General features: G+C 39.6%; 1 protein-coding gene across 2 annotated transcripts in view; it reads right to left on the bottom strand.

Moving 5' to 3' along the window:
* Positions 1 to 21777, bottom strand: part of AMPH (amphiphysin) — a 178103-nt gene that overhangs the window by 97658 nt on the left and 58668 nt on the right. For both annotated transcript variants that reach the window (XM_065398613.1, XM_065398614.1), the window contains exon 2: positions 380 to 460. In XM_065398613.1, the coding sequence (XP_065254685.1) occupies positions 380 to 460 (81 nt within the window). The remainder of the gene's footprint in view (positions 1 to 379; positions 461 to 21777) is intronic.

Genomic DNA, 21777 nt, shown 5'->3' with positions numbered 1-21777 from the left:
GTAAAATACAACTACAGTTTTGCATTTGCAGTATTAATTTGGGTCAGATTCTATTCTCAGTTACACTGTTGTACATCCACAGTCACTCCAGTGAGTTACATGACACTGTGTTCAAGAGAGTGCCTCCAGCTTCAGAATGGCGTTGCATGAAATCAGAACCTGGCCCTTTATTACAAATGTTGGGCCCAATCCTGCAGTCACTTTGCAAGCAAAACTTGAAGAGAGTTTTGTTTGCAGGAAGACTGCTGGATGAAATCCTTGAGCTGTAAATCTTCATACAATGTGTCTGACCTGTTGCCCAAAAGCATGTTCATCACAGTCAATAAATTCAAATATACCCCAATTTTTTTGTGATATACAAACCAAACAAGTAACTGACCTCTTGTCGTTTGAAGTTTTGAACATATTCTTCAAACTGTTCATCTTTTGTTTCATCAGCTTTCCCTAGCTTTTGAAGTACCTAAATTGGAAAGAAGAAAAAAAAAATTGCATTATGTCTAGTAAGGAGAATATTTAGAGTCACAACAGAACAATATCATGACTTTAACCACCTCTGTTCTCACCAGAGCTGCTGTTATGTTTTAATGGCATTTTACTTTTTAGCTGTGGTATGCACTATAATGTATAATTTATCTCCAAAGTACATACATGATACTACTACCTTTGCAAAAAATAAAGGAAGATTATAGACACAAAACTCTACAACATTGTGTGTGTGGGGGGGGGGGGGGGGGGAGGAAGAATGTGTTGAGTGCTTGCTCCCTTTTTATGAAGCAATACATATTTCTGACACTGAAATAACCCAAGGGTTCAAAGAAAGAAAGAGAGATTTTCTGGAACCATCAGCTTCAGTCTGAGTGTGATGGAGCAAAGATAAAATTCATAGACCTCTTCTACATCTTATGGCATTCTGTGTTATGCTATTAACATGATCCTGATTTGTATGGCTTTTAACAAGAAATACAGAGTGAAAAACTGAAAATCACAAATAATAATTATTTTAAACTTGTACTAGAATTGGTATTTAGTCCTCCCATTCATTCAGAAGTACTTATTATGAGTGTTATATATAATTGATTTGTAGCAGGGCTAGTCATGTGATAATATTTTGGAAAACCATGCAATCCTGCTATACTTTTTATCTGTTTGACTACCTACATGCACTCTATCATTAAAATCCCTCTCCTCAGCACTTATTTTAATATTCCAAACAAAAGTTTAATTCTTTCACCAAAAAGGTGGAATTTCTCCACAATTTATGTATTTATATATATATATATATATATATATATATATATATATATATATATATATATATATATATATATATATATCCCACACACAAGGGGTGAAATCCTGGCACCATTGAAACCAATGGTAAAACTGTATTGACTTCAGTGAAGCCAAGATTTTACCTGATGTGTGTAGCTGTTGGCCCTGCCACTAAAAATCTTCCAGAGTTTCCTATATCAGAGGACAAGAACAAATGGCAGGGACAGGGCAGAAATATAAACAATTAATTAGCAACATCTCCTAGTCTGCAGAAAACAAGTACTTTATGCACCTGATCCACTCATTATCTTCTCTCTAATTTCCACTAATTATGCCTTGGACTGGTTAGAGGCCACAAAAACTGGGCAAGTAAAGGAGAACAGAAGTGCAGCATGGCTGGTAATGATGATAAAGGTGAATGCAATGTATGACAGATATGACAATACCCTGCAATATCCTGACAAACCTTAAACTTAATTCAAAAAGTATTTTAGGAGTTCACTGTATTAAAAATGCAAATGTTCATGTACTATCGAGGGATTGTATGTATTTCCATGGGGGCGGGGGACCACAGTACCCCAGGAACTAAGTGGAGGCTGGTCAGGTAAATGATTTAGGTGGGTGGTTAGGCAAATTCACTCAGAGAACCTCCAGAGAGCTACGACCACCTGAAGAGAAGCTCACCTATACTGGTTCAAACTGGATTTTCTGGCACCAACAGACAAAGAAAGGATTTTTGGTTAAATAGCCGGAGTTAAAAGTGACTCGGGGCCTTCCTTCTGATCCAACAAACACACAGGACCTCTTGAGGGTGTATCCCGCAATCCTTAGGGAAGGACTTTCGAATACTGAGACCCCCCATAAGGCTGATAGTGCTTGTTCTGAGCTGAACCTGTGATGAACTTGTGACCACAGGAGAACACCTAGGTAGGGTTTGAAGGACTGTTCACTGGCCAGAGACCTTGTTGGAGTTGGGATGATCTATGGTAAGCTTATTAGCATGCATGTAGGTTCTTCTATTGTGTTAGTGGGTTTTCTCTGAATGCTTTCATTTTAAGAATAAATGTGCTTGCTTACATAGAGCTGTGTGATAACCTAACTGTGGCAATCATGCTGTGTACCATCTCTGAGGAGAGAAGTGAAGCAGGCCTGCATAGGCAGTCTGTCTTTTGCTAGGGATATCACAGTATAGTCAGGGAACTGCGCAGCCTGCAAATACCCTTGGGATTGGTGGCCCAGGTCTCCACCCAAAAGAGGTGACAGCTGACGAGCCAGGGGCCTAGAGTAGATGCATTTATTGGACCACAGAGGGGGAATACAGGTGCAGCCGCCCTGAACTGTGACACAATGATTATTATATCATCGCTAATGCACTGAAGGTAGTTTCTGACATATCCACTATAGGCAGATGCTGAAGAGATGGAAGTAGGGGGAAATAATTTTAAAAACTAGTAGTTTACTGGTCTTAAGCACGTTTTAGATCTCTGTTCATCTCAATGGTATTTTTTAGCCTGTTGTGACTGGTCACTGGGAGCATCAACTTTCCTCACCAAACACTCACCAACTTCCTGTGCATCACATCTTTATGCACGCTGACAGAAGAAAACTGAATCTTTGACAAAGATGGAGCAAATGAAGCCACTTGAATCGGGTCTAAAAGGGAACCTGATAAAAGCAGTCACACGCTAGCTACCAAAAGGTAATTATATAGCCCACACTACTGTAGTATCTGAGTGCCTCAATCTTGTAATGTATATATCCTCACCACACACCTGTGAGGAGGGGAATGGGAGAAGTATAATTATCTTAATTTTACAGATGGGGAGCTGAGGTATAGAAATGCTTAATGACTTGCCCAAAGTCACACAAAATCTGCAGCAGAACAAAGAATTAAAACTGGATCTCCTAAGTCCCATGCTAGAGCCCTCACCATTGGACCAACTATCCAATCTCTCTTTCTTCAGGATTACCATATTTTCCTGAAAACAAATGGTATTGCAGACAAATATGAGAGGGAGCATGGGAGACCCAGAAGTACCAGAGAGCTACATATTAGTGGGACCATGTATGGGATTGCAAAGTTAGGGGGGGAAATTCAAAAATTTTAATAATATCTTGATCTATGAAAGAATGTCACATGGGCAAGTCACATTTTCTATACAGCTCGGACTACTGACCAGAGTAATATATCCAAGTCATACGAACATGAAGTTAGCAGGTAGAATAATTAGAGACTCAGTTACTTGTGGTATGAGTAATAACCAAGTGAAAGCAAGGTTATTGCAGGAAATTGACTTGCCTTTATAAAGAAAAGTGGGTATTTGCTTTAGACTGTGTTTACCAAATGAAAGGTTAACAGTGAAAAAAATGAAGTGCGTCCAATAAAAAATGTATAGCAAGGACATAATGTTTAAAAAATGGGAATAAAAGATTCGTTTGCAATAAATACAGGAAGCAATCATGAGTGTACTGTCATCCAAGGCATAAGAGCAACCATTTTCTAATTGTGTTGCTCAGCTCCGAGCACAAATTTCAACGAAATACAAAAGCAAAATACTTTCATGAACATACAGCACTGATGGTGAAAATGATGATATTCCAGAAACAGGAGTCTTTAAGTTGAGTCTCTTTGTACATTTACAAAACAAAGCAAGAGTCTAAAACAGATTGGTTTGTGACACCGGTAATAAAAGAGCAAAAAGTGAATTTAAAAAAAGATACTAAAGCTTGCAATGTAATCGCAGGAAAAGTGTACAAAATAATCCATGAGTACCCAATTTTATAAGGGGCACAAAAGGCGCAAAAGCAAAACCACACAGGTATGTCACATAAGGACAGATACCACTTAATAGAGTTTGGAACAGCGGAAAAGGAAGTCCCAGGTCTGCTCAGGTTAACAGCAATGTGCACATGCAGATGACCAAATAGGAATATAACTTGTAAAACAAGGATGCAAAAGAAATTATTAAAATATTTGATGAGATGTTTAATGGACTAAGTTCAGGATATAGCTCACTAATAGGGCTGTCAAGTGATTAAAAAAGTAATCGTTATTACACTGTTAAACAATAGAATACATTTTTTAATTTTTTTAATGTCGTCTATATTTTCAAATATATTTATTTCAATTACAATACAAAGTGTACAGTGCTCACTTTATATTTATTTTGTATTTAAAATATTTGCACTCTAAAAAACAAAAGAAATAGTATTTTTCAATTCACCTAATACAAGTACTGTAGTGCAATCTCTTTATCATGAAAGTTGAACTTACAAATGTAGAATTATGTAAAAAAAAAAAAACCTGCATTCAAAAATAAAACAATGTAAAACTGTAGCGCCTACAAGTCCACTCAGTCCGACTTCTTGTTCAGCCAATCACTCAGACAAACAAGTTTGTTTACATTTGCAGGAGGTGATGCTGTCCACTTCTTGTTTACAAGATCACCTGAAAGTGAGAACAGGCGTTCACATGGCACTATTGTAGCCGGCGTCACAAGATATTTACATGCCAGATGCGCTAAAGATTCGTATGTCCCTTCATGTTTCAACCACCATTTCAGAGGACATGCGTCCATGCTGATAACAGGTTCTGCTCAGTAATGATCCACAGTAGTGCGGACCGACTAATAGTACGATGTTCATTTTCATCATCTGAGTGAGATGCCACCAGCAGAAGGTTGATTTTCTTTTTTTGGTGGTTCGGATTCTGTAGTTTCTGCATCAGCGTGTTGCTCTTTTAAGACTTCTGAAAGCATGCTCCACACCTCGTCCCTCTCAGATTTTGGAAGGCACTTCAGATTATTAAACCTTGGATCGAGTGCTGTAGAAATCTCACATTGGTACCTTCTTTGCGTTTTTCAAAACTGCAGTGAAAATGTTCTTAAAATGAACAACATGTGCTGGGTCATCATCCGAGACTGCTATAACATGAAATATATGGGGGAATGCAGGCAAAACAGAGCAGGGGACATACAATTCTCCCCCAAGCAGTTTAGTCAAAAATTTAATTATAGCATTATTTTTTTAATGAGCGTCATCAGCATGGAAACATATCCCCTGGAATGGTGGCTGAAGCATGAAGGGGCATCCGATTGTTTAGTATATCTGACACGTAAATACCTTGCAATGCTGGCTACAAAAGTGCCATGCAAATGCCTGTTTTCACTTTCTGGTGACATTGTAAATAAGAAGAATACAGCATTATCTCCTGTAAATGTAAACAAACTTGTTTCTCTTAGCAATTGGCTGAACAAGAAGTAGGACCGAGTGGACTTGTAGGCTCTAAAGTCTTACCTGTTTTGTTTTTTGACTGCAATTATGTAGCAAACAAAAAACACTACACTTGTAAGTTGCGCTTTCACAATAAAGAGATTGCACTACAGTACTTGTAGGAGGTGAATTGAAAAATATTATTTCTTTTGTTTATCATTTTTACAGTGCAAATATGTGTAATCAAAAATAAAGTGAGCACTATACACTGTATTCTGTATTGTCATTGAAATCAATACATTTGAAATTGTAGAAAAACATGCAAAATATATAATAAATTTCAATTGGTATTCTATTGTTTAACAGTACGAATAAAACTGTGATTAATCTTGATTAATTTTTTTGTCATAATTAATTTTTGAGTTAATCACGTGAGTTAACTGCAAGTAATTTACAGCCCTACTCATTAATATAGAGATCAGCATGCCACATAAAGTCCCATTAGTACTCAGAATAAAGTAAAAACTAAATTTGATCAGATAGTAAAACTAGACGTTATTGAGTGAACAGACACCAGCTGATTGGATTAGGAGTATGGTCACCGTAATAAAACTAAACAATTTAAGAATCTGTATAGACCCAAAAAAACAACAAGGAGTGAAGTGAGGTTTTTTACCCACGAAAGCTTATGCCCAAATAAATCTGTTAGTCTTTAAGGTGCCACCGGACTCCTTGTTGTTTTTGTGGATACAGACTAACACGGCCACCCCCGATACTTGATGTATAGACCCAATTTGAATAAGGCTATCAAATGAGAATGCGGTTGCTTGCAAACAGTTATAAAGAGGACACATCTAGTCTTCAAAATGAAAGATTATTTTCATTTTTGGATGCAAGCCAAGGGTTTTGTCAGGTTTAACTCAATACAGTAATGTAAAATTCTGCATCTCCAACCACCCTTTTGGTAGATATATGATTGAGCAACTGCCCTTCTAGACTCCCCGAGCAACTGAGGTCTATGAAAGCCATGTGTGTTCCAGACCTTTGAGGATCCAGATTGGACAGAAATAACTGTTGATGACCTGCTGATTTGGGACACCACGAGGAGCCTGCAGAATGGATGTGGAATGCAAAAGCAAGGGACCTCAAAATGCACAGGAACAAACTATAGATCAAACTGACTGAGATTAGCTCTGAAGGACACTTGATGACAAGATAGAATGACATTAGCATAAATGGCAAGATAAACATTTTTGAGAAGTAAAGAAAATTGTCACAGAAGCACCAAAATTTAGAGCCCAAGATCTCAGTTGATGCAAACTCACATCGGTTGGGGGCTGCCCCAACATATTTCCAATAGCATACACTTTCAAGCACTGACTAAAATACAAAAGAAATTCTGGAAATAGTTTTGGGTTGTGAGCAGTTTCATGAATATATTTATGGGCAGAAATTGGTCAAGGTCAAAACAGACCAAATGGAAGCCAATTTACAGAAACTAAAGTGAAAAGTATCACAAATACTGCAGAAAATAATCACAAAACTGTAAAAGTACTTGTTCAATGTGAAAAACAGGCTTGGAAAGGAGCTTCTTATAATGCCTATTTTCAAGAATGCCTATTCCTTAGAAAAGCAAGGAACTGCAGGAGGAGGAGTTTGAAGTAAATATGACTGTGGTTCAGTTGTACCCATTGCCAAACTAATATGTCACAACTCAGAAGGGAAACACAAAACAGAGAATGACTCAACTTCACAACAGCCTAAGAGTAACTCTAAACCAGTGGTCGATCCTAGAGCCTCTGAAAGTCAATCATGATCTCCGGCCGCTAAAAGACTGGTAGCACAGCGGGGCTAAGGCAGGCTCCCTGGCTGTCCTGGCCCTGCGCCACTCCTGGAAGCAGCCAACACACCCCTGAGGCCCCATGGGGGCGAGGGGTCTCTGCGCACTGCTCCTGCCTGCAAGCACCGCCCCCGCACCTCCCACTGGCTAGGAATGGGGAACTGCGGCCAATGGGAGCTGCGGGGGCAGTGCCTGCAGAGAGGGGCAGCATGCGGAGACACGTTCCCCCTCCCCCACAAGGGGCTGCAGGGGCACGATGGCCGCTTCCGGGAGCGGCGTGGTGCCAGCCAAGGTAAATGCCACCCAGCAGGAGTCTGCACCCTTCCCGCACCCCAGACCTGAGCCTCCTCCTGGAGCCAGTATCCTGTACCCCCTCTTGCACCCCAACACTCTGCCCCACCCCGGAGCCCCCTCCTGAACCCAAACTCCCTCCCAGAGCTTGCATCCCTCACCCCCTTCTGCACTCAAACCCCCTCCCCCAGGCTCAGCCCGGAGCCCCCTCCCACACTCCGAAACCATTGGTCCCAGCCCAGAGACTGCACACACACACCCCGCACCCAACCCCCTGCCCCAGCCTGATGAAAGTGAGTGAGGGTGGGGGAGGGTAAGTAATGGAGGAAGTGGGGATGGAGTGAGTGGGGCGCAGCCTCAGGGAAGGGAAGGGGTAGATTCTGGGTTGCACTTAAATTCAAAAAGTGATCTTGTATGTAAAAAGGTTGGAGATGACTGCTCTGAACAGATGACCAACAGAACACCATGAAACATAGCTATTTGGGACTATGGAGATGAAATGTTTCATATGATTGGATTCTGCACAAAGGACCCAGTATCATAAAGCCACAAAGAATCAAGCTAGAAAATACTATGCATAATTCACAGTGCCAAGAAAGGTATTGAGAAGCATAAGACTAAAGTCAAACGTGGCCAGGCATGAATGCTGCCTTGAAGACATTCTATCCAAGCATGAAATCTGCAAAAGAACCCGATCCAAAGACCACCATCTCTCATTCACTTCAATGGACATTGAATGAAACCCTAAACAGAGAAAACAGAATGCAAAAGAGCCACTGAAATGACAGGAAAATCCTGATTTCTGACAATTGACTTTGGGGTAACTACAACAGAACTATACATCAGTAAACTAGAACAAAAGAAATAGTACAACAAGATTGTCACACAGTTATCCCTACTGAAAAGGGGAGCAGGACTAGGCAGTTTGTGAAGTGCTTTGGTGAACCATGTTACGATATCTAGATGTATGATATATCTATATATATAGTGCAACAAGACACTTATTTCAATTGTCTGCTTTTCTGTTTGGCAAATTTCAGAAAAATGTCATGTTTTGACATGATGATTCCAAGAACAATTTTTTCCAGGTCTGTTAGGTCTCCTGGCCCTGATTCCTTTCCAATAATGATGCCTCTACGTGAAATGAAAGGGGAAAGAAAGGAAGATGTAAGTTTCCTGATTGTTTTGCCTTCATTTATATGTTAGGATTAAAAACAATTACACTACCATTACTCTACAGATTTAATAAAAAACAATCCCTTAGACATCTGCTTAAATTCTTCCTGCAATTGTTTATTCTGGGCCTTATGCGGTATAAAATATAAAAATAGGTATACTTCAAATTTCTGTAATAACGTCCACTGAAATATCTCAAAGTGTTTTAAAAACATTATTGAACTAAGCCTCACAGTACTTCAGTGTGGGGAGTATTATTGATTATAGATAGGGAAACAGACACAGAGAGATCAACAAGGCCAATATTTTCCAAATTAGGTACCAAAAGGAAATCAAGTCATTTATTTAAATGCCTACAATGAGGCACCATCATTTAAATTTTTTTGGTCTTTTGGCTGGATCGCATAAGAGAGTATCAGCCTGCTATTACTTACAGCTAATCAATTTAGCCTTTTAGCTTAAATGGTAGAGTCCTGTCCTTTGGAGGTTGATTCAATCCCAGTTCATGGCCAAACCAGGAGGTCATTACATCATGTTTTATAAAATGTTAATAACTTAATTAACAGGCTCTTAGTACCCAAAACATATCTAAATGAGTTTAAATGTTCATTATTTAATTAGGATAAAATATACACATATGCAAATAGCATTTTATCTTCATTTCAACTATAAATGAGAAGTCCTTTGTCCAAATATAGCCCTGGTTTCATCAGGCACAGCTTCCATTGCCTGGAATAGGAATTGTGTCTGATTATCCCAGGGCTGAATTTCATCCTTTGTTTTCCTCACTTCTACCACCTCCAAGAGCACAAGGTTATTCTTGGACCATATTAGTATATTGCCATTGCTTTCTGGCAGTGCCATCAGCAGACGACTGCAGAATGTTTGCACAGGCCTCCATTTTCATTAATGCGTGGCTGTGAAAAAATCCATTTGTCATTTATTCAAAGCTAACATCTGTCAAACCATTTAAAACACACCACCATACACTTCAGTGTTTATCAAAGGAAGGCTGTGGAAGGCTTGGAAGAATATCACAGCAAACCTCTTCACTGATAAATAACTGCTCTTTGTCCCCTTGATATTTTATCAAGTGACTTCCTATAACAGAGCTACTTCAAGCATGCTTGAGGACTGCACTTGGCAACCCTACTAACAGAGTAGCTGAATCAGCAATGATGATGCACTGGACTGTTTTTCAAATATCAAGAAAAACCATTGACATGTAAAGCATAGAACCAATCTGGAAAGCCTGCTCCATATCACTAATGAACAAGCAATAACCCTCCAGTCCAGAGTGTGTAGGAGACTTTCCTGATTTCCCCCCCCCCCCCAAATATTACATGTTCAGAAGATGACAGAGAGGCGCAAAGATGACAAATTTACGCTTGCTCAGTCACATAAAACACAGGAATGGAAAATTGAAGAAAAGCATCTAACCTCACATGCCCTCCTCCTAGACATCATACATGCAGAGCAAAAAAATTGCTCTAAGGCAATGGTTCTCAACTAGGGGTACATGTATTTCTGGGGGTTTGCAGAGGTCTTCCAGGGGATACATCAACTCATCTAGATATTTGCCTAGTTTTACAATGGGCTACATAAAAAGCACTAGCGAAGTCAGTACAAATTAAAATTTCATACAGACAACGACCTGTTTATACTGCTCTATATACTATGCATTGAAATGTAAGTACAATATTTATATTCCAATTGATTTATTTTCTAATTATATGGTGAAAATGAGAAAGTAAACACATTTTTCAGTAGTAGTGTGCGGTGACACTTGTGTATTTTTATGTCTGATTTTGTAAGCAAATAGTTTTTAAATAAGGTGAAACTTGGGGGGACGCAAGACAAATCAGACTCCTGAAAGGAGTACAGTAGTCTGGAAAGGTTGAGAGCCACTCCTCTAAGGAACACTCCCAATAACCTATCTTAACTGACCTGTTTACATTGAGCCCAAGGCTTCCAGTACAATTTTATTTGACTTTTAGCTAAAGATTCCTTCTACCACAGCACCAAGTTTGTTGAATTAATGCTGTAGAGAAAGCCTGACTTCTTTTGATAAATAACAGCAAATCCCTTTGCTACTGAATGTAGCAGTTCATGCTGGGCTCCTCTGAGCTTTAGGGCACCAAACACTGTAGTGGCCGTCAAGGAAGGAGTTATGCCCTTGCATATTTCACTGCAGAGGTATCTGCATTTCAATGGTGTTGTATGGACATAATTTGCAGAGTACTATGGGAAGCTCCAGGATAAAAGTCTCTGTACAAATGTAAACCTATTGGCTGATCCATTCTCCTGAGTCAGGAAGCCTGAAGACTTACTTTACTGATGGCTGCATTTCTACTGTTCATTTTATGTCACTCTTTGTTAGTGTTTTGTGTATCATAAAGGGCCATGGGAACAGTTAGTTAACAAACAAGAACAGCACTTCTATACTATCCATACAAGCATAAAATACTGTGATGTAAATCAAAATGAGAACTGAAAATGTGAGCTTTGTACACAGCCCAAATGACAAAATGTGCAAATTATGCCATGGAAAAATTAATGACTATGATAACCTTTTATAGGAATTACAGAACACAGTTATAGATCATTCTGCAGATGACATAAGGATGCACTAGGGAGCAACACTGAACAAATGTCATCATAACAAACAAAAAGTAAGGCACAAGCTTTCTAGACTAGTGATTGATTGGTATACGAAATAATCGACGTCATTTTTTGTATGAGAGTGGAGCAGCAGTATGGATTCAGAATACTTTGGAAGACGGACTTGAGCCTGATTAATATTTGATGGTAATGACAATTGATACCTGTTGGTATTTTCAAAGGTTTATTTGAGAGTTGGTTACAGATTTATTTATTTATTTTTAGTTAAAGATGCATTTAAAGAAAGTAGTCACTTGTTTAAACACAACAGTGTATTGGGCTGGGCTGGGCTGGATAGACGCCACAACACATATGGCAAACAGGGAGTTAACACCTGGTCCTGTGTAAATAGACACCCTCGTAAAATCTAACTGGATTATACAGGACGGCAGCCACCTGCTAATGTGACTGTAAGTGATCCAGCAGGAGAGCTTAGCTGGTCAGCAGGAATTCAAGGAGAATCGTGAAGGAGATGAGCCTCAGACCTGGTTTCCAGGTGAAAGGGCAGGGATATAAACAGTAGTAGCAGTGTCTCCCCAGCAACTTTTTCTATTCACTGTCTTTCTGATGGCTGTCCCTCAATGTCTTTTTTTACAGCATTTAAAATAGTATTCCCCTCTCATCTGCTAATGTTTCATCAAATACTTATCACATGAGTGCTGAAAGTATGCAGAAGGGTGCTGTCTACAACAAAAGGTTAAGACTGAATTGTAAACCCTGGATGGCTTCAAAGAGTTCCGGTTTACTCTGAAAAGTAGCATAAGGAACACAATTTTTCAAACTGCTTACCTAATCAATGTTCCCCAGCCAGCTGTGTCTGACATGCCTGTGAAAGGCAGAGCAGAGCACCCATCCAAAGGAGGAGGTGCTGGAATGGAATACAGCTGAGGAGTCTCACAGGGATGTGATTAGGAGGAGGACATCGACCAAAACGAAGCATATCAAGGTGCTGTAGGTAGTGGGGAGCCAAGGAAAGATGTAAGAGAGGAAGAATCCTGTGCAGGTTGGGGGAAAGTTAGTGCAGAGAAGCCAATGTGAGATTTAAGAAGGAAGAGATAGGTATAAAAAAAGTCACAGAAGTGCTTCAGGGTCCTGAAATCTGCCGGGTTCAGAATGCACACATTAGGAAGAGAGAGCTGAATAGAAAAGAGAGGAGGAGGAGAAGCCATAGAGGCATCCCAAAGAACTGGAGGAACTGCCTACTCTGCTTCCTTTTGCTACGGCTGTTTCTGCACCTGTAGGTGCTGCCACTTCACACAAAGACTGATCCGATCCTTTTTGACTGAACAAGAGCATGCTGTGATATCCCAAACCTAACTGCCCAACCACATAGCAACAGCATAACCAACTGCATTTCTATGCCTTTCATTGTATCCCAAACAAATCACAAGTCCACTCTTGGGAATTAATGAAAATCCAAATAAACGATCTCTCTCCCATCTGATACTTGCTCATTTGACTGAAAAGCGACTTGGATGTTTCCCATTAGTGTGCCTACTGAAAGACTATTTAGATCAGCAGTATATGTACTCGCCACACTGATGTTTAAATCTACCCAGCACAGTATATAGTTCTTTTATCCAAAAATTCAATATCTTCCCACTTGATACTCAGTACTGACCAAAACCAAGAACAAAAAACTAATAACCTAACCCAGCTACTCTGAACGGTCTTAGTAGCACATTTCCAGTGCTTTGGACAGAGCACTTTGTGGAAGAGACATTACTGCCAAAATCTCCGTCAAAGACCATAGGAACATTGGCAAGAGGATGGAGTATATGATCTTTATAGAACTTGTCCAGCTCTGAGTTGCATGGGTCTATGACTAATAATTTCATAATGGAAATGAAATCCAGTACAAAATTTCTTTTTTTATATATATACACAGCAGAGTACCATGAGGAAAAAATTAACAGACTGATAAATTGTGTCTCCTCCACAGTAAGGACCCTGAAGTTTATCCCACTACAATTAACTTAGTACAATTTATCTTCCTGTGGTTCTGAATAGCAGTACCTGACTGGCAAGATGTTATCTCGAAATGAATCAAGTTTCTCTTGTGCCAAGAACAGAACACCAATTATAAAGCCTTAATTTAATAGTGGCTGGCACAGTTTCTCTCTATTAATTAGACATTCAACTTCTATTTAAAAAAAAAGAGAGAGAGAACTCAGTCATTTCCAAATTTTATCTCTGAATTAAAAACTTCAATGTACCAAGCAATAAGAGGTTTCCTTGTCTCAGTTGGGAGACAAATAAAACTGTTTCACTTGGTCTCTTTTTTTAAATCACAAGTCAAAACTAAAGAATACTTTAATTATGATGGACCTTGAATTTAAAACTCCACTGTTGATCATATCAGTCTCTACTGAATCACAATATCTATTTTGCACCTTCATGTTACTTTCTGCAGGTCCGCTGATATGGTTTTAGTGGACCAAGAAATCTGTAAGTAAACCAATCTTTAGATCTGAAGTAATGGTGCTTTTTAACATATTTCTGGATTAAATCCATAATGTGGCATCTGGTTCTTAACAGCCAAACCCTTTCCCTTAGTTTTAGGCAAGTCCAGCAACCTGGTCTAATTTATGTCCAAGGTTCCTTGGGTTTGGCACACACTAGAGAAGAGAATTTGCATATGTGGTTTCCTTCTTAGAATTACATGAAGTTGGGACCAACCCAGCTAGAACAACACTGCAAACATGAAGTTGGTAGTGAGCATTCAATATCATATTATTCATCTTTAGAACATTTCCAGCCGTGTAAGGGCTGGAGATTGTTAGGATGGTATTCATGTTATTCAGTTGCTAGAGAAGGTGAGCTATGGTAATCTGGTGGTAGAAATGGTCAGAAAATTTCAGGAAGGTCAACATTTCTATGAAAATTGACAAAAAAAATCATTTTTATTAACTGTAACTGAAGGTGACTTTTCCATTTCCCAAGATAGTTCTCTATAAGGCTGTCTGCAAGCATTTGCGGGACTGCTCAGATTTTAATATTATCAGATCAAAGGTCTGTACTCTTGGACCCAACCAGATGCCACGCATTAGCTGCAGAATTGGCCACTAATTTTCATGGTCTAACAGTTTGGCTTGTAATGTAAGCTATCAGTACAACCTGGTCTGGTGGTGAAGATGTCTTGTCCTGGTTGTCACCTCCAATCCAAGTGTGCCATTTTTAGAAGAGACTCCCACTTCTCGAGAGACATATTAGCTGAGGCTATTAGGAAAGACACAGCTTGGATCCAGAATATACAGTAGGGATATACTAATTCTGTTTCACCAAAACGTTGCCCTGTGCCCACTGGTGATAGAAACTCTCAGCCAAGGACAGAGTTGTGCTTTGGAGATTTAGGGCAATCATTCCTGGCACCTTCCACATGTATAGCTGAGGTACATAATGGACGTAGTAATATTGTGAAAATGAAGGCAAGAGTCTACAGCATGGTTTGGCAGCTAGCTCTAAACTCAACAGTTAGTTGCATGCCATGCCAGCACAATCTTCCACCACATACAGATTTGTTCCAGCCAGGGCACCTTGATTTCAGAAAGATAACAGATGACAATTATGTTTACTAGTTTGGGATACACATTCCAAATGAACTGAAATTTGATGCTTTCCCTAACTTACATCTCAGACTCTTAATGCTGCATAACATCACTTTCTCACTTACTGTGACTTATCTATGTAGTAGTATCAGGTAATGAGCTTCCTTTCACCTCTGGGAAGTTACCAAACCTTTTTTCAGAGTAACACTATCTGACATATCACCTTTCCATGGTATCACTCACCGCTGAATGAGATGGCAAATTAGTGCAGCCTTTCAGATAGCCTGGGGTAAATATCCCAATCAGAGTGAAAAATTAGATGGAGCACATTCAATGATTTAAAAATATAATTGATTTAAATCCATTCATTTAAAAATATAAGAAATCTTTGAAATCACAGGCCCAAAACCCCAAAGGCATTTAGGCATCTAACTCCCATTGATTTCAATGGCAGCTAAACGCCTAAAAGTCTTTGGGGATCTGGAACCTGTGAGATTTCTCAGAGCATTCTCAAAAAAATATACTGATCCATATGAATGTTTGTTGATTTATAATAAGATTGTGTGGTGGAATATTTTCCTAGCTATCCACAAGCATCTTGAGGCATAGTGTCTAATGAAGCAGTAATTACAGTAGCAAATTTGTATTATATAAAGAAATAATTTTTTATTTCTGGGAAAGGACTAGTCTTCTCAAAGACTCATCAGAATTCACTTTCACTCCTTTAATAAATTCCAAACACTGAACAATTTTAAAGGTGAAATGACACGTCGAGGAAACAACAAAGGTAATTGAAAACAGCTCTATTAACATATATTTATTACAGTTCTACTTTTCACATTACTTGTTACTAAGGATATTTGTGTCAAAAGAGTATTGCCTTTTCTCAAGAGTTTATGTGCTCTTGCTGCTTACTCTTCACCTGAGATCATAACCTTCTGGGTATTGGAGAAATTATTAAAATGTTACAAGGAGGATTGTGACTTCAGGCAGGGAATAAGTTGCAAGAGTGGATTAATTGTTAAGAAAGATTCTATTTTCATACCTATGGCAACAACATAAAACAAAAAATTAGAAGAGCAAAAACTATAGTTTTAGTAATAGACAATGTTTTCATAGAATATTTGTACTTGATGGACAAGACAGTGATGAGAGTGATAGAGAGAGGGTTGGAATCTTGTCAAGATGACATGCCTTGTGTTGCCTTGTTGAAGGGAGACGGGGTGGAGGGCAGGGGTTGGACAATGAGGGGCAGAAGGTCTTGAACATTGGCACCAAATGGAATTTTATTAGTTTTATTGCAGTAGAGGCTATTTTTCTACCACAGCAGGCACTCTTGGGCATATGTATTATGATTGACACCGTCTTTAATTAGGTGATGACCTCATTTTTTTCCCCACAGGATCCTCACTTCATTCAGTGCACTGTATGGACCTGCTCTTGGGATGAATCAGGTTTGTATGGTAAAAGATTGTTGTCTGAAGGACCCCTGACTCATTTGCTGCAAAAGTAGGAATGTGAATGAGGAAGAGGATTGCAAGAAGAAAAAGGAGGAATTTATGGTTAAACCCATTGAATGCTGCCCTGGAGAACTGGATTCTTTCTCTGCCTGTGCCACAGAACTCCTACGTGATGTTGGGCAAGTCACTTAAACTAAACTTTTCACTGGTTGTTACTAACTGTGTGTTCTTCGTTTTCAGAGTGCTGAACTAGAGACCCTGAGGTCTGATTTGCAGAAGCAGCTGTGAGTGCTCAGCCCAACAGAAGTCAATGCGAGCTGAGCTCTGAGCATACAAGTGCTATGAAATGCCAAGTACTCTGCAAAATTTGGTCCTAGAGGTCTCAGATTGGGCACCCAAAATTAGTGGATACTGTTCTTAATCTCTGTGCCTCAGCTCCCCATCTGTAAAGTGGAGATAGTCTCACCCTCTCATCTCACAAAGGGGTTATGAAAATAAACTAATATTTGTGATGCACTCGGATACAACAGTGACAAGCACCATAGAAAAGTCTGCGAGGAAATAAATAATTCTGTCTTCAGAGCAGGGTTTGCATTGTGTGCAGTAAATAAGGCCTGGAGACATATACTGAACAAGGAGAAAACAAAACATTGATTATTAAGTGAGCACTGTCTATTCTGTGCAGTGAATGAGACAGGGGGTCTGTGGGGAAAAATAATATGTATGTAATTAAAGACTGTATCCTAATGCATATACACAAGGGGGCTGCATTAAGCAGGTACCCTTAATTCTGGCATTTCCTAACTTTGGAGTGCTTGATTTTGCAACCCTAATAATGTTCTTTTAATGTGGGAATTTGTGGTGGGGTGTAATTTTAAAATTCTCTCTCTCTCTCTCTCTCTCTCTCTCTCTCTCTCTCTCTCACACACACACACACACACACACACACACACACACACGTTAATCCTTGTCAGCCCAGCCTCCTATTTCCCCACCTATTACTTGTAGCTCTCAGTTGCATGATTTCTGAAAGATGGTTATTGTGGACAATTTCCACCATTTGCACCAATTTGTCTATCTCAGTTTAGGTGCCATATTTCAGTAGTCTTATTTAGTCAAGACTTTGGACTCTGGCTTTTCTTGGCCAGCTACATCCTCATGCAGTTGGCCCTCTTCTGTTACTTATGCTCTGGAGATGCAGCCTCAGAATCTACCCTTTCTCTGGCTGCTTCCCTGCAGCCACCATTGACATTGTGTTCCTGACTGCTGAATGTGGATGTGGACAAGTTTAGGTTTGGATCAGTGGAATGCAGAAAATACAGGCAGGTTCAGCTTTTCAACCAAGCTGATTATGCACCTAACAAAAAGGCTTTCTGTCCTATCCAGCGTGCTTTTCTGAATGACAACCTATTAACAAGCCCTCTGGTGAGGATACATTTTCTATACAGAGAGGCATTATGAGGAGGGGTGTGTCTACCCATGCTGGAAAAATCTCTGCCATTCCATGCGCTTCTCCTTAGCTCAAACATGGCTTGCTGACACTCTCACAGGGGAAGAGGTCACGCTCCTCTACAGTGACTTTTCAACAGGCCAAGTCCTGAGGTTTCTACTTGGATTTAACTATCCTTACTCCCTAGCAAATTCCACCTGAGCTAGGGAGAGCTCACCTGAGTGAGAACAGAGTTAATAGAGACCAGGGAGCTCTGGATTTGGCCCAACGTTCATGTTCAATAAACAGGGGATTAGAGAGAGCTGGTGATTATATTACTGTATGTTTCTCTAAACAAAAACTCACTTCTGTAATGATAGTTTGGTCTCTGATAGTTACATGACAAGGCTTTATAAACCCATTAAAATGTCCTAAATAGTTTTTAAAAATAATGTACGAAAAATGCACCAAACTGATTCATCGTAATGCTTTCAAACAAAAATTCCAGCCATGGGCCAGGGAGTAACTGATGCATGACTCCATGGTTCTTAAAGCACTTAGGTTGGCCACCCCAGATGCCACTCCTTAGAAACAGCATCAAATGTGACATTCAGTAAGAAAAAAGTCTTTCATTAGCCATCCTAAACGTAGAGGTGCCTCTAACTGCTCAGCATACAATCTGTTCACACTGATGCTACAGCAAGGCTTGCTGTCAAAGTGCTTTGGCTGTTCTTCAATGAACAGAAGTCTATATCAGACAGGTAATATCAAACAGCAGAACAAGACATCCTTCAATAGGAAGCAGCCACAGACAAGCTGTCACTGAAAATCAGTGGGAGTAGGGTACATAGCTGAAGTCTATTCATTAAATTAGACTGAAGGAGATATTAAGTTAAAAGGGTTCTCCTCCTCCCCCACCATTTACTGGAACAGCAAGGTATCATGTTAAAGTCCTCCCCCCTTCACTTTTGGACACGGTGCTCTATTTATCCATAGCTCAGAACAATCCGAAACAATCCATGTATTTTGCACACAGTACTTAATGGCAAAATTGGGAGAGAAATGCCACTTTTTGCTCGCTATAGTAGTTTTGTGTGCACATTTTTGCCTTATAATGCTGCCCTCCTGGATTTTCAGTGGTTTTTTACACATCAGTCATAATTAAAAAAAATATATCTGTGGGACTTAATTCAGTGGTGAGAAAAACAGTGTCACACACTGAAAATGAGGTTAGGTGTGTGGGGGGGGGTCAGGCATGTATAAGCAGCAAAGCAGCACAACCTGCACCAAAAGAAATACCGTATTTGTCATTTCTGCACACACACCTCTAATCAGAAGATATTAGTTCATCAGTGACTCAATGCTTTTAATGCCTAATCCAGCAATCCTTCAGTATATCTAGGTACTTATATGGCCCCATCACGATACCAGATCAACATATCCCATGTATTTTTGCTAACAACATTTCTCTGAGGTTGGGAAATATTTCCATTGTACAGATGGGAAAGTGAAGTACAGGGCAGAGTCAATGATTCCCCTCTCCAGTAAATCCCACACTAAATATTCTGGGAAATGAGCCCAGATCTCCTGTGTCACAGTCCAGTGCCTTAACCACAAGATCATCCTTACTCATTTAAGGACCAGTGCTGCGCCTCCTAAAAGGTAGAGGTTCACTCCCAACAAGTAGTTCTCACTTGCACACACAGTCCTGCTCAAGGCACTGCGAGTGAGGACTATGTGAGTAAGGGTTTTCAGATCCAGTCTCAGAATGCCCCCTCATCTCTCCTTGACTTGACAAGCACTCAGCACTCTCAGAAGGCATTCAACACCTCACGGGAGTGGGATCAAATCACCAGAGCTACACACACGAGTAAGGATTGCAGGACTGAGCTCTCTATGCATCTTTGTGAGGCCTGATCCTCTTTCTGCTGGAGCTGTGGCATTTATTCAAGTGAGAGAAAGTTCAGAGACATAACGAAGGCTCAGTTCTGCTCACCTCACTCATATGAGTAGATCCACTGAGTGTGGGTCTACTACAAGAAGGATTTAGTTCTATATCAATTGCAGAAATGATTATTAATAAATCAATGGTAATTATTTAATTTCTGCTGCCACGTTGTAGCAAAAAGTTTAAGACCAATTTGATTAAAGTTATGAGTGCACAAATAAATAAAAGATTATAGGTAGTGAATATTGTTTTTGTAGTTATGCAACTTAGGTTATTTATTATTAATTATTTATTATTAATTATTATTATTATTATTATTTTAAACTAGTAGCTGAAACTTTCAACTGTGAAAAATGGCTCCTGCAGCAGGTAGCTTCATTGCAAAGACATTTTAAAAAATACATTTTGATTATGAGCTTAAATACAGTAGGCTTTTCACATAATAAACCATAATGGCTTTGAAGGGCAACCACAACTGTACCCATTTAAAAACACTAATACATATTTAACCTCTAACAGCCACTAACAGATTAAAAATGCAATGCAAATCACAGCATTTTGTTAATTTATTCCTACATTTCCTTCCTGTAGGCACTGAAGCACTCAGAGGGAAGTACTGTAGGAAGTACACCAGGCACTTAGGTATATATTGGTTTTTATTTAAATCTATAAAGAAATCATTAGAGTCTGTCCTGTGATCACACCATATTCTGTGATATTACAAAGGCTTGTTTAATTGAGAGACGAGTTTACATACCTGTAGGACATGCTCCATCAAGGTTCATATGCTTGGGATGTATAATTCAAGTAACTTCCATATATTTCCTTCATGACACACAAGGTCCTAATTCAGTCAGGTACATGACTAACTTTAAACACAAGACCCACTGAAGTTAATGGGATTATGCATGTGATTAAGTACCGGCTAAACTGGGAATTAACCCCTCCCCAGAAGGATCAATACACCTGCTATCAGAGTAGAGTGTTTCAGGTAAATACTGCCAGACTTTCAAAGACTGTAGATTAATACCCTGATTACCCTGATTATATTGTTGCAAGATCAAGTGGTTTGGTAAAGAGAATAAGGTCTAGAACTCAGTATCAAAATGAAAACATGGTCAAAATAATATCAGCATAGGAAAGAAGGATTTTTTATTCTGAAAACATGGACTAAAAACCAGATTTGGGTTGTATAATACAGAGCGGTCACCCGCAAGATTTAACAGTGTGAGGAGCTACCGTGTTTTGGTAAAGATCCACATTTCTCATTCACTGTATCTGTCTTGTTTTCCCTTACAAATTAATGCAATAAGCTCTGAAATGTTTGTTCCAAAATGTTTTCTGAGTGATCTTGCCTGACAGTGGTGCTCAGGTTTAGGAGTGTCACCTTCTGTAAGTAAAGACAGTTGTTGCCCTTTGCACCCTCATTACCTGGATATTGTGGGGTGTGATTTAAAGGGTATTTAGAACAACTGACAACATTTTTTTAAATGTCAGGATGAATGTGGATATATAGCCAATCTTGGTCTTCATTTAAAACAGTAATAATTTTAAGGTTTTGGGGCCTCTCATAGCCCCACTTCAATCCCTTTTGACCCTGGAAACCTAATTTCCTGGTGAGAGATATTATTCACAGCAATAAGAGCAGCAGAGTCCTTCTGCAGACAGAAAAGGGAGCATGGTATGGGATAGAAAGCTTTAAAACAAGCAGCCCCCAGGGGAAAATTACTCTTTCCCTCAAAGAATCTGGCAGCTGGGGGATAAGATGACAATGCTGGAGGGCTATCCATTGGGAGAGACAGGAGGTGAGAGATGGGACAGGTCCCCCTATCAGCACCCTTCCCCCATAGCCAGCTATTCCTACAACCAGGCTACCTGATTCTTGGGGATGGGGGGAGGGTGGGGGGGTTGATATGGATCTCCCCATTATCCCTGCAGTG

This window comes from Emys orbicularis, chromosome 2 (genome assembly GCF_028017835.1).
Source record: "Emys orbicularis isolate rEmyOrb1 chromosome 2, rEmyOrb1.hap1, whole genome shotgun sequence".
Lineage (NCBI taxonomy): Eukaryota > Metazoa > Chordata > Testudines > Emydidae > Emys > Emys orbicularis.
This window is presented reverse-complemented; position numbering and strand designations above follow the sequence as displayed.